We start from the raw sequence: 13,600 nt of genomic DNA on the forward strand, positions 1-13,600 counted from the left end.
AACTGGCGCAAGTCATGAACCTAAAGGTTATTCTGGACGCCCTTTACAATGGGCAGATCCATTTCCTTTCAGCACCACAGCAACCGCCTACGGGTTTGTATAAAAACCAAGACACAACCCAACTACAGGATGACTCTACCTTTTCCCCACCTCAAAAATACTTCTCAAAATTCTCAGATAATTCTACCATGTTCCTTTGGAAGCACCACAGAAACAGACGTTAAGATAACAAAAAACTTGAATAATACTTTCTTTATTTACAAGTTAGAATCAACAGACAAAGACAATCCAGGGGACCAAATGGGGAGATGATAGAAACCCCAAGGGCCCCAAATGGAGCAGAAGAAAAAGGGAAAACAGAGTAGAAAAATGTCAACGTAAAAAATGAGCTCCCCCTTCTCCCTTCCCCACGGAGGCCAAAGGGACCATGGCCCCACACGCCTCAGCCTTACCTAGCTTAAATAAATTAGAACCAACCTCACAACTGGGCCTTTACAAGTGAACAGGGCCGCTATGGCCTCAGGCAACCCCTACTGGAGTCTTTGCCCACTCCCACCGTCCGGTCCCAATCATTTTGAATGGGGACCCTGCCCAAGAGGTCACTTTCAATGGGGCTGGGAACACAACCATATTTTGTCCATTATGTCCCTCCTTCGGCAAATGTCCCCACATCCCTCCCCCCTGCAGAGCCAGCTCTCCTACAGTGGGGGGAGTGGGTGAGATGAGGAAGTGTCACAGCACGGGGGGAAGGGATGGGGCAGGGTAGTCTAAGGGTCCGGTCCTGCGGAGCCTCCTGCCCCATCTGGCCGGGCCCTTAGCCTGAGTCTGAATCACTGGTGTCTGAAGAGGATGACGATGAAGAGGAGGAGCTGGAGTCTGAGCTGGAGCTGGAAGCGCTGAGGCGTGACACTGCTACTTGCTGAGCAGATGACGACTCTGTTTTCTCACTCGCTGCAAAACAAAGTTAAAGGTTAAAGATATCTAAGTTTGATCTCCATTTGTGAAGAAAGGACAGTCAAGTTGGCAGAATACAGTGGACTTGCAGTGGTGTACAGGTACTCACCTTTCTTGGGGGGCTTTTTGGTGGAATTGAGCTGCCCACTGACATCTTGTAACCGCTTTTCTAGTTCCCGCTTCTTCTCCAAAGCCAGTTCCTCCTTTGTCTTTCCCACAGGTTTTTTAATGGCTAGAAAAGAGATGCACCAGGCCTAAGACACTGCACCCTAGTGCTGCCAAGTTCCTTCCATCCCGGGAGCTGACAGGAGCACACCAAGTATGCACACTACTGCCGCCTTTCGAACCTGCCCCGAGCGAGACTCTCACAAAGACTGGTGGACCCCATTCATACTCACTGTAGGGCTTCCGCGGTTTCTTTCTAAGGCAAGAAAGGACGTAGCGCTCAAGCTCTCGAAGCGTGGATGGCTTGAGAGTTTCAAAATCAATCTCAATCTCTTCTGGGTTTGAGTCACGTAAGGAGGGCTCCCTGGCTTGGATTATGTGCACAACTCGACCCAGCTTCTCCCCAGGTAATTTATTGATGTCCAGGCTCAACTGACGCTTCTCATCGTAACTCATGGGCCGACTTTCCTCCTCCTCCTCTGAATCGTAGCCTGTAGGCAGGGTTGGTGGGGCTGTCTTTGTGGCCTTTTTGGGTAGTCTATGGACAAAAGAAAATTCTGTTAGAGAAGCATCCTTTCACCCTCTCTGAACAGGTTCCTACTGTTCAATCCAATGATGTCTGTTGTTTTTGTTTGGTGGTATTGCATACTTGTTTCCCGGTTTTTTTTTTTTTTTAAATATATTTTTATTGATTTTTTAGAGAGGAAGGGGGAGAGATAGAGAGTTAGAAACATCGATGAGAAACATCAATCAGCTGCCTCCTGCATACTTCCTACTGGGGATGTGCCCGCAACCCAGGTACATGCCCTTGACTGGAATCGAACCTGGGACCCTTCGGTCCACAGGCCGACGCTCTATCCACTGAGCCAAACCGGTTTCGGCCGTTTCCTTTCTTAAGCTGTGTCCTGGTTTGGGGATTTTTGTGTGTGGTTACCAAAATAAAGTTTTATTGGAACATATATTCATGTTCGTATCTTTACTGTCTATGGCTACTTTTGCACTGTCAGAGTTGAGTAGCTTTGAGAGACCCTGTGGTCCTCAGAGTCTGTGTCTGTCACCTGGCCACTTACAGGAGAAAACATGTAAGGAATGGGAGAATGCATCCTCCTGTTACAACTCACTTGGTGCCACTTCCTCCAGACGGTACAAAGCCAGGGGGACCTAGCGTAGCAGCACTGCCAACCCCACTGCCACTTGCTTTCTTGGACTTCTTGGGCTGAGAGAGGCGGGGTGCCCGAGACCCCCTGTCATCTTCATCTACCCCAGCTCGGCCTCGATGCTTCTCTGCCTTCCGTTTCTTCTTCTTCTCTTTTTTCTCTCTCTTCCGCTTGGGCTTGGATATTGGGCCTTGGGACAGGGCAGCCAGTTGTTCATGTACTGCCCGAAGCTAGAAAGGAAAAAAGAATCAAGATGTGAAATGAGAAAAACACATCAAGTAAAACAATCTGAAAAGAGAAGAAAAAAGGGGCAAAGACAGGCAAGAATGTCTTAATGAGCTGAACAGGGACAAGTACCTGTTCCTGCAGCTCAGCCAGGCGATGAGCCCGTTCTTCCTCAGAGTCAGAGCTCTCACTCTCTTCCTCCTCTTCCTCCTCCTCCTCCTCGGAAGAGCTCTCGCTGCTACTCTCCTCACTAGAGGACTCTGAAGATGACTTGGCCAGGCCGGCAGGCAAGGCAGCAGAGATTGGCAGAGGCCCTGGCTCCAGTGGTTCATCTGGCATCTTGGCGTAACGGAACTCAAATACGTCCTAGAAAGAGAGGCTGACTCAAAACCATGCTGGGGGATAGTGCCCTGACTATACCCAGCCACCTGGGGACACGGCTCCAATTTACAACTGTAAAGATTAAGGGGTCCTCATGTTAAGATGGTACAGTGCAGATGACAAAACTCTCTCTCCCCAGACCTAGTCATTCTCCAGACTCCAACCTTGACACTCACCTGTAGCTTTCGTGCCATGGCCACAACATCGTGGTCTGGGGGATTGTACTTATAGCAGTTGGAGAACATAAGCCGCACATCAGCAGCAAACTCCTGGGCATCCCGGTAATCCCGATTCTCCATCTTCCGCTGCAGAAGGAGGCAGCATCAGAAGCTGCACAGGCAGGGAGACTCACCTTTCCCTGCCAGCCCGACACCGCAAGAGCAGCCCGCTCGAGCACAGTGGGGGTGTGACTTTAAGGATCTGTGCCCTGGGGTTCAAATTTGAAGTCAAAGGAATTTGGGTGGGTTGAAGAAATATCTATGTCTAGGAAAAAAAATCCTTTCTAAGTCACAGGGGTCAGTGGCCTCTGACTATCCTTCACTCCTTAACTACCCTAACCCAATACCCCCAATAAGCAAGACAAATGAAATATAGTGTTGCTCTGAAGACCCACCATAATACAATTTCAAACTCCAGAAAATAGGGACTCTTATCAAGCACTTGACCAATTGCCACATTACTATTTAGTAAAAATAAAATAGTAAAAAACAAAGATTGCTGTGTTCCCTTAAGAGGTGACTGAGTTTTTATTGATCCCTAGGCTCCAATCACTGCCTGAGTGTCCCATCTGCCCCATGCAGTGGGTACCTTTACAGTGCTGAGGTCCATGGGGTGTTTAATGATGTCATGGTAATCATGCAGGCCCAGAGCAGAAGCATCCACTGGTTTATAGAAAGGCCAGGCATAGGCAGCATGCTTCTTAGAGAGTAACTCCTTCAAAATCCCATTGCAATGTTTCAACTGTTCCGACAGCTTTCCTTTCTTGGAGCTCTGGTGTTGCTGCTGAGAGTCAGGTAAGTCTTTGCGTGGGGGCTTGATGGGGCGGCCACTCTCCCTGCGCATAGGGGGAAGCCGTGCTGCCTTCGGCTCAAGACCCCCGGGGGGGCTAGCTGGGGAACCAGGAGCCAGGATGGCTGTAGGTGTTGGGGTAGTAGTATCTGCTTTCCGCTTTACCCCCTTTTTCTGCAAAGAAAAACAAGACGGAAACCTTTTATCTCAGGTCCACCTCAATCAAGCTTTCCCTCCCGACTGTCCAAAAGAAATCCATGGATCTATACCTTGGCAAGGGGCTGGGCTGGGGGAGCTGCAGAGACAGCAAGGAGCGGGGGTCCGGCGGAGTGCAAGGACTTGAGAAGGGGAGAAGAGATGACCGATGAGTGGGGAATGTTGAGGACAGTGGTAGGTATCTCAGGAGGTGGAGTATACAAGGCTGTGTGAGATACAGAGGAGATAGCAGGCACCTGGTGGGCACTGGTGATACTGCCCTGGAGTGCTAAAAGAGAAAAAAAGGTTAGTGTGGTCATCTTTCCCACCTTTTGGTCTCCCATTAGCAAAACTGCCACTCTTCCTACCTGCCAACTTGGCCCCCTTCTTGTGGCTGTTCTTAGGGATGGTCACCACAAGCTCTTGTTCCTCTTGTGGCATTGATGCCACTTTCTGTAGGAAGATCTTTTCCAGCGTTTGTGCCATCAGGACAATATCATCAGTGGGCTACAGAAAACAAACAAAAAGGTTCAAATATCAGCAAAGTATAGATTACTTTCCTCAAAGGAATTCCTAGCTCCAGGCATCATCACCACTCCTTTGATATAAGTTTGTCACGGAGTACTAAAAATTACCTACACGGGGCCACTAATTCCCACTTTCTCTCCCAAACCCTGTCCCTCAAAATGCAACCAAGAAAGAAAATTCAGAAATAAGGAAAGTAGATCCCGCTCTTTTCAGATCTCTAGGAATTCCTAACAAAAGGGCCACCACCCAAGTATGAAGAGTGTTCTACTTAAACCTTTAACTCTGGATTTCTGAAGCCACATCACTGGGTGATGATACCCTTTGGAGCTCAGGTTTTCTAGATCCTGACTACTGAGAACACCTATTATAGTAAAAGAATTGTGTAGACAAAACTCCAGCAATGAAAACACCGTCTGTCCCCATTTATTAATGAACACACAGAGAAAAACTCACTTTGTTGTAGATGTAACAGTTGGTGAACATGGTATTAAAATCCTGCATACACTCTGAAGCAGCCCAATAATAGTTGTTTTCAAGTCTCCTCTTAATAGTACCCATGTCCATAGGCTGCTTTATAATTTTGTGGTAATCCTAGAAAAACACAAAACAAAAAAAAGTAGGTCAGAGCCACCAAAAAATGCATACCTGTTCTCCTAAGCAAATTACTGATCCCCCAACACACTCACATACACACACACACCCTGTGTCGAAGGAGTACAGTTCCCTAAACTGCGGCCCCAATTAAACTACAGGACAGAAAAAAATGGAATAGGATTCTTAACACCCAGCAGGAGGCCCCTACTGTCTTTCTCTAACCACCCACACCTCCCCCACCCACTCTGCAAGGTTTCCCATCCTGTGACATTACCTCTGGGGCTGGCTATCCATGGGCTGCATGAGGGAGAGGAAGAAGCTAAGAATTTTGGCCACCGTGGTCCTCTCCCAACCAGGGGTGGGAATCTGTAAAATGGAGCCAGGGCACAAAAGTTAAGGAAGGACACACGGAGGGCACAAAGAGAAATGCCAAGATAGCAAACTGTTGGATCAATGGCAAAGGACCAAAAATTCAGAAATCTGGTGGCTATACGCTCAATGTGGGGGAGATGGGAAATCCCTAGGGGCCGCAGCAACTATACTAGACAACCCACCCCCACTCACACACATTCTTGCTCATTCCCACACCTCCCCACTTCAACTTCTCAACTCACCGGCAGACCCAGTTTGACTGCATCCACAGGCTGCCGGAAGGGCCATGCAAACTGATGTTTCCACAGAGCCTTCATCACCACCTTGTGCAGGTACTGCAGCTGGTTGGTAACCCGTCCTGGCTTTTTGGGATTGGATACCTCCGGGGGTGGTGGGTTGGCAGGGGTCAGTTGTAAAGCTGGCACTGAAGCCATTGTGGGGCTTTCGAATCCCTCATACAACAGGGAGGGCTTTCGAATCCTTTTCCCAGGCGCTGCAGCTTCTGGGCCCAGCCCCAGTAACCCTGCATTCCCCTCCCCAGGGAGCCTGTGAAAATGGGAAACAAGATTAGATGTGGCAAGCTATAGAAACTAGGGAAGAGTGTAATTTACACTACACACCCAACAAATCCACACTTGGGGCCTAGTGAGAGGTAGGCAAACTTGACAACCAGTACTCAAACATCCGAGATTTTGTTCTTGTCCCCCATTCCCATGTTTTTGTTTCCTTATTTCTACCACACCTATTTAGATCCCACCTTCTGGAGTCTGAGAGGCTCTATCATGTTTTTCTAAAATTACTTAGGGGGGGGGGGGGAAGCCCCCAAATGGTTTCTTGTAGGACATAACTGAGAACCACAGGCTAATGGGGAAGAGACTTAAGTGAAATGGGTGGAGCCTGGAAACTCAAGCTCCAAGCCTGAGGACCTCTAGGCCCTACTGACTAGGGGCTTGATGGTTGCCATGGTGGTCGAGCCTGGGGGAAGCAAGTGGAAAGAGGAAGGGAACTAAAAAGGGAGAATTTCATAAAATGTTGATCAGACAGCTAAGAATCCACAAGGGCAGAAGAGATCAGCATCCTCCACATGCTCTGCATAGTTAACTTCAAAGAGAAAATAGACCCCGGAAATCTAACGGAAAACCATACCAACTTAAAAAAAAAAAATCAGACAGGGAGCATATTTGTCGGACTTCACAGCCTGTAATAATCCGGCTGCCAGCCCCAGGAATTTTTGGCAAATCCAATCTCCTCGCTCCAAGGGCCTCAAAATATAGAGCTGCCCAGTCAAGGTCACAAGAGGGATAGACCCTCGCCCCCACCTTGCCAAAAAACAAGATTCCAACAACAGTTCCCACTGGAGCATCAACTCTGGAGATTCAAGGCCAACAGTGGTTCAGGTTTACATTCTCCTTGGTGCTCCTCTGGCCCAGGTGTTTCCAGGGCCGACGATTAAGATCACTACCCTGAGATCTTATTGACACCCGAAGACAGCTGGACCGGAATCCTTAGTTCCACCTCCCACCTTGAATGAAACTCAAGGATATCAAAACCGTCCCCACCACCGAACAAAACACTCATCCACCCCAACACAAAACCGACCCAGTTATTGTAAGACAAGCAGGGGTTTAATGATCCAGCCCAGATACCAAGAACCCACAGGCTAACAATAATCCCTGTCCCTACTCTGGGAATACCCGTAGCCAGTCCCCGAAGCTGTCACCATGGCAACCCTATAAGGCACTAGTTGTGGCCGCGAACACCTCAAAAGGACTATGACAAACCGTCGCTAAACACAAGGCCCACTACCCGCAGCCCAATCAATGTGGTCCTTCCCCATTACATTCCGCCGCCAACCTAGCTGGGACCGACTCGGTTAAGACCGGGCCACCGCCGGGGAAGTAGCGGAGACACTGACAACCTGTACTCCCTCCATACGCAGCGGCCGGGACACGACCACGGTTCCAAAACCGTCGCTCAAGTCCCTCCGCGAGCCCCCGAGTCAACAGTCGCGCCGCGGACGAGCAGCGCGCCCGTCAGTTCTGTATTCCCCCAGAACCCGACCCCTCGCCCCCGTGCCGCAGCCCCCAACGTCCCCGTCCCGCTCGCGACGACGTACTTGTGGGGAGTTACGTTTTGCAGCATCTTGACCGCGGGGAACCGGCGCTGCACTCAGCCGCGGCAAGTCCGGGTGGCCTCGGTTCCCCTCGCCGCCCGGTCCAGCATAACCCGGGAAGTAGGGGGGGCCGCTGCCCTTGCCTTCCAGGCGACAACCCCCCCCCCCACCGGGCAGGAAAGAAAGTCTCCTCCGCTGTTTCACCGAAAGCTCCCGGCAGCTTGGCGCGCTCCGCAGGAGGCGGACAGCGAGAAAATGGCGGCGGCCTCAGCAGAGGCGGGCGAGCGAGGGGACTCTTCCAACCCTAGGAAGGCCCCCGATCCCAGACAACGTCGTCAATATTGCCCGCTGTTGATCTGCAAGAATCCCCTCTTCCTGCGGGGACCGTCCGGGGCGGACGAAGTCCCGTTTCAATCTCGATGGAGGCGGATGAACACGGAAAGTGGTTTAAGGAGCCGCCGCCTCCATCTTTGAAATCCTCTTGAGGGCGGAGTAGAGGGGGTGGACAGATTCCGAGGATTGGGCGGGGCCCGAAAAAGGGGAGCTTCGGGGGCTTCTATGGGGTCTGTACTGTCCGCCGGGAACGGTCATAGGCCGAGACGAAGGCCATTTCCAAGCGGATGGACGTGGATTGCAATGGCGGGCCCCGACGACTCGAAAGCTCTGTATCGGTAGGCAGAATCCTCCAGCCTGTTCTAGAGGTTGCTCCACTCCAGCGCGAAATGGCGCCGCCGAGCCCCGCGCCAGCCCTTTATATATAGGCGGAGGGGCGGAGCTTCGCCGCTCATGCGCGCCACCGCGCTCGAGACTTCCCCCACCCGCGGCGCGCGCGCACGCCCGGGAAGAAGTCCAGGCGAAGGGGAAGGAACGCCTCTCCGCGGGAGCATCTTCTATTGGTCCGCTGGAGCGATTACGTCATAAACTTGATTCCCAGAGCGTCGGTCACCAGGCAGAAGAGTGCCGCAGAGCCCCTCAGGGAAGCGGCGGCCGCTATGTCGCTGAGCCAATTGGCTGCGCCGGGGGTCGGCGACTCCAGGGGAAGGACGTCGGCGGGGGGCAGCACCCTCTCCCCACCTCCCTCTCCAACAGTCTTCCCAGGCCTCCGGGCCCGGGGCGACCGGCGACCGCCACGCTGGGGCAGGTCGGGCCATTCGTAGCTCCTCCACAGGCCAGACCCGCAGGACCGGTGGGGCCGCGTGGGCGTCGCCAGCCTCGCCGGCAGGGTGTGGCCGCAGGACGCCGCCGGGGGATGGTTCTCCACTGGGAGGCCGTGCTGCGAAGAATCTGAAATGAGGAAGAAGACGCCATCTTAAAGCCACGGCCTGGTACTCGGGCAAACAGCTAAGGGCCCCCAACGCAGCGGAGACGGGACCCAGCGTCTCTAGGTCCCACCACGAAAAACACAGGCTTGCCCGAGTCTTAAAATAGCCCCTGCCCTGCCCCAGGTCAGACAACAGAAAGACAAAGGCAAAAAGCTCCCCAAAACTTGTATCAACAAGGTAAAACCTACAATTCGTTCCAAAAGCTTGCACCCCGAGCACATCTCCGACCGCGGCCCACTCACACTATGAATACAAATACCTGCGGGCTCGACCCGATCTCAGGAGCCCCAAGTGGGGCCAAAACCTGGAAACACACCTACAGACGAAACCCACCTCCTCCCAACCTCATTCCGACGTCTGCTCAGCGGAAAAAGCAAGTCCCGCGAGGGGCGAGTCTCGGGGAGCACCCTCCCGGGTCAGCGCTCGGACTGCCCCCCGGGCCGAGGGCGAGCCCGCACCCCCTGAGGGTCCCTCCTTCCCGCGGCCGGAAGGGCCCCCATCCCCCACCGGGGTCCGCAGTCCTCCCCACGGAGCGGCGGGTCCTTCGGTCAGCGCCAGGGAGGAGGGCGAGCGGAGGAGGCGGCCGCTGCGGCTCACTAGCCCTCCCCCTCCTCCCCTCCCCTCCCCCCGGGCCGTCCGCCTCCGAGGAGGGGCAGGAGCCATTTTGGGAGCTCGGTTTCGCCCCCTCCCCCCGGCCCACGCAGCTAAGTCTTCCCACAATCTGCTGTCTGAACAGGGCTGGGCTACCAATGGACAGAACCAGAGCACAGCAAGGTCAGACCTCTGAAGCCGTGATCTCTGGGCTCCCAGGCCCCTCCGTTCCCCTTTTCTGGACACCAAAGAGAACAGGCTGCACATCCGAAAGGAAATGAGTGCAAGGCCACGAGGACGTAGGCCCCCTCCCCTCGGCAGGGCTCCCGAGGGCCCCGACCCCCGAGTGCCAACCCCGCCGCCCGCCCGCCCTCTGCAGCAGCTCTCGAGCCTTGACCTCGTCACTGCGTCTAAAATGGCCGTCAGCCTCCTGTCTTCACGGCCACCCAGTCGGGCAGGCAGCCCCTGCGGGGCAGGTGCGCCCCGGGAAGGACGGTGTGCCGGCCCCCCTCCCTCCAGGGACCAGGCCTCGGCCCCCAAGTACACGGGGCCGCCCGGCGGCGGCGGCGGGAGGGCAGTGACACAGCAACTTTGCAGAACCGCCTCCCCTCCCCCCGGCCCGGCCTCCCAGCCGCTCCCTCCCCCCGGGCCGCGCCAGTCTGCACAGAGGCCGCCAGGAAGGGGCGGCTGGGAGGGGAGAACGCGGGGCCGGGGAAGCGAAAGGGCGGCCAGGCATGGCCGTGGCGCTCCCCGCATTCCGGAAAGTCACGGCCCCGCTCCCTCCCGCCCTCCCTCCCCCGTGAGTCACTGGAGGCTCCAGCGACTCAGGAATTTGGAAAAGCAACTCCCCTCCTTTCCGTCCCCTCCCCCGCGGCGCACAAGGGGAGACCTGTTCAGGGAGGGGGAGGGGCGGAAGACACCCCCCGAGAAACCCGAGGCCTCGAGAGCTGGGGAGCCACGGCCGGGCCTAAGCCGCGCGCCCCGCCTCAGCCCCGCCACCCCCTGCCCTCCCGCAGCCCCGGGCCTGGCTCTGCCCCCGCGGGCCCGAGCTCGCGGCCTGGGGCGAGCACATGCTCAGTGAAGACCCAACGGAGCCAAGAAGTTTGTCAGCAGCTCCGCGGGCCGTGCCCACGTGAAGGCACGGTCTCGGCAAGAACTCGAAGCGCGAACTGGATCGCGCCATGTGCCCGCGGCGGCCCCCACGGCTGACAAAGGCGACGGGCGCGCCGCTTCCTGAGTCGGGGGGAGGGAGCGGGCCCGGGAGCAGCCTCGGTCCCACGCGGACGGCCCACTTCAACCCTCACCCCGCGCACCGGGTCACACCCCAGTCCTCAACCCACTGGGCCACCCCAACACTCCCCACAGACACCCCCGCCCAAAGGAAACCTCACCAGGCTCCGGGCTCTGTACCCCCAGGGGACGAAGGGAATGGGGGAGGGGGGCACAGTCCCCAGCCCCTTCGCCCTCCAATGGGCATGGAGGCATGAGGTTGGCCATTCCCCTCCCCCACCCGAGGTGCCCTCCTGCTCGCCCCCCTCCACCTCCATTGGTTGTGAAATATCTGAAGGGCAAACCCACCCTCAGGATTACACTCTGAACCCCAAGAACCTCCCCCCCGGACTCCCCACCGCTGGTGAAGCACTAAACGACTGGCAACATCCCCGCTCAAGGGCCCTACTTACCTGGGTCCTGGGACCTTCCAGGGGGGATCCAGTGTCCCCTCGGCTTGGTGTGGGGGAAGATGTAATCCGGGGTGTCACCCCCCACCCCGGAAACTGAAGCTGTGTGGGGGAGGGGGCGTAGCCCCCCGCCCCTCCCCTCTCAGCGAGTGTGGGGGTGGGGAAAGCATCGGGCCGCGCGGACACGTCAGCAACGCCCGGATTGGCTGGCGCGCGTCACGTGCCCGCCGCCCCCTCCTTCCCTCCTGGGGGCCGGTTTCCGAAGGTTCCGGGGGTCGCACAGGGGCCGAGGGGAGCGCCGGGCCCAGGCCCGCTTCCAGGGTCCCCGCGCGCCCTAACGCCGCTGCGTCTCTAGGCCCCGGCCTCCTAGCCCCTGGCGCCGACCCGCTCCCCCCCACGCCTCTCCTCACGGGTTCAGCATGGCTGCCGCGGCCGGGAACGTGGCACTGCGCCGGCGCGAGGGTGCGCCCGGGCGGGGGAGGGGCAGGGCCCGCGGCGGCGGGAGCGGCAGAGCGCAGGCGCCCGCGGCGGCGCGGCGGGGCGCGCGGTGGGTGGGGCGCGAGCGGGAGCGGGCGGCGCGGCCTGTCGCCTCCCCCGCTCCTCTCCCCTCCCCCTCCCTGCCCCGCGCCCCGCGGGCTGGAGGTGCTCCTCGGCCTGCCCTATCCCGCGCCCCGCGGGCTGGAGGTGCTGCTCGGCCTGCCCTGACCCGCGCCCCGCGGAAATGCGCGCCCCGGAAGCCAGTGGAGGAGAGCGGGGCCTGCCTGGGTGCGGGGTGTGAGGATGGGAGGATGGGCGGCCCCCCCCCCCCCCCGGGCTTGGACCGCGGGACAAGGACTCGGTCACCCGTGGTGCCCGCCGCGGGGGCATGAGAAGCCGCTGCGCTGTGGGCGTTTTGTTTCCACCTTTGACTTACGCAGTTTTGCAGCCTCTCGCTTGCCCTGAACCTAACTAAACTTTTAAAAATATATATATTTTATTGATTTTTACAGCGAGGAAGGGAAAGGGACAGAGAGTTAGAAACATGGATCAGCTGCCTCCCGCACACCCCCCACTGGGGATGTGCCCTCAACCGAGGTACCTGCCCTTGACCGGAACCGGGGACCCTTCAGGCCGAGGCTCTGTCCACTGAGCACACCGGCCAGGGCCTAACTAGACTTCTTAGTGGAGACCTGCTAGTCCTGCCCGCCCCCCAGAACTTACGGGCCTTCTGGTCACTTTTTCACTCACCTCGTGCCCGACCACTGAAATTAAAACGGATAGTTCCTGTCCTTAAGGCTTTGCCCTCTACTCTTTCCATCTTGAGTCCATCCCGTAAAAAGCTAATCTAGGATGTTACAGTGATCGAGCTGCCACCTGAAGCAGACCTTGTACTCGTTAACAGACAACAGTCGCTTCCTTGACCCTCAGAGTGTAGGTAAATGTTCGCTCTGGAGTCCATAACCCCGCTCTCCCCATCAATAGCAACAGAGGGCCACCCGGAGAGCTCGCAGCTTTCCCTCCCGTCCGTCCGTCCGCACACATGACTGTTCCACTGTCCTAGAAGTCCTCTCTTCTGCTTCAGAAAATACCTTTTCTTTTGACCTGGTTGACCTTATCTATTACTCTGAAGCTAACCTATTTTCTACAAATTGGCATTTTTAACATCTCCATTCTACAAGTTTCCCAGCTCCCCCCCCCCCAAGAAAAGAAAATAACCTTATCACTATTGTACCCCTTTAGACTCTTACCTTATCTCCCCTGCACAGTCAAGACCTGAAATTACCTATTTTCTTCTCTGCCCTCTCTTCCACCAGGGAAACTCCTGGCAGAGGGCACCAAGGCCCTCCTAATTGGCAAAGGCAGAAGGCACTTTTCAGTTCTTACCTTGAGTGACCTCTCTGAAGCATTTGACACTTGATCATGCTTCCTTCCTGAAAGTCTCACCCTTGATTTCTGTGGCCAGTCTTGCTGGTGTCTCTCCCTACTTGTCCAGCGGTTCCTCTCCGTCTCCTCATGAACTCTCCTTTATTCCTACCTGTTGATGTTTGCCAGGATGTTGCTTCAGGTTGCTTCTAGTTCTGTTCTTCTTCTCTAAGTAATTTCATTCAGTGACGACAAGCTCAAATCTGTACCTTTTGTTCAGACTGCTCTCCTGAGCTTAACTTGCTACTAAGTATTACCGCTTGGATAACCCCCAACCGTTTCAACTTGGTCAGAATTGATGTGATCTGTACGCCCGGGGAGACCTGCTCCCTGTTATCCTGGCTGATGGCCGCTGTTCTGTCACAAAGCCTGGAATCTGACAGTGCATTCTTGGTTTCTTTTACTCACAACTTT

At 55.8% G+C, this 13,600-nt stretch overlaps 1 protein-coding gene across 8 annotated transcripts; it reads right to left on the bottom strand.

Moving 5' to 3' along the window:
- Positions 1-237: 237 nt before the first annotated feature.
- On the bottom strand, positions 238-11,672 carry BRD2 (bromodomain containing 2). 8 transcript variants are annotated; one of them, XM_059702032.1, is made up of 13 exons: positions 11,288-11,672; positions 7,696-8,976; positions 5,822-6,125; positions 5,067-5,204; positions 4,454-4,592; positions 4,160-4,374; positions 3,690-4,064; positions 3,059-3,187; positions 2,634-2,867; positions 2,241-2,506; positions 1,353-1,657; positions 1,064-1,186; positions 238-951 (listed from the first exon to the last, which is right to left on the bottom strand). In XM_059702032.1, exons 2-13 carry the CDS (start codon positions 7,719-7,721, stop codon positions 815-817), a joined length of 2,391 nt encoding a protein of 796 aa, XP_059558015.1. In that variant the 5' UTR covers positions 7,722-8,976; positions 11,288-11,672; the 3' UTR covers positions 238-814. The 8 variants fall into 8 exon arrangements, with proteins under 8 accessions (XP_059558015.1, XP_059558014.1, XP_059558017.1 ...); XM_059702031.1 differs by lacking the exon at positions 11,288-11,672 and adding an exon at positions 10,003-10,162; XM_059702034.1 differs by lacking the exon at positions 11,288-11,672 and adding an exon at positions 9,522-9,614.
- Positions 11,673-13,600: the final 1,928 nt, after the last annotated feature.

This window comes from Myotis daubentonii, chromosome 6 (assembly GCF_963259705.1).
Source record: "Myotis daubentonii chromosome 6, mMyoDau2.1, whole genome shotgun sequence".
NCBI classification, from domain to species: Eukaryota; Metazoa; Chordata; class Mammalia; order Chiroptera; family Vespertilionidae; genus Myotis; species Myotis daubentonii.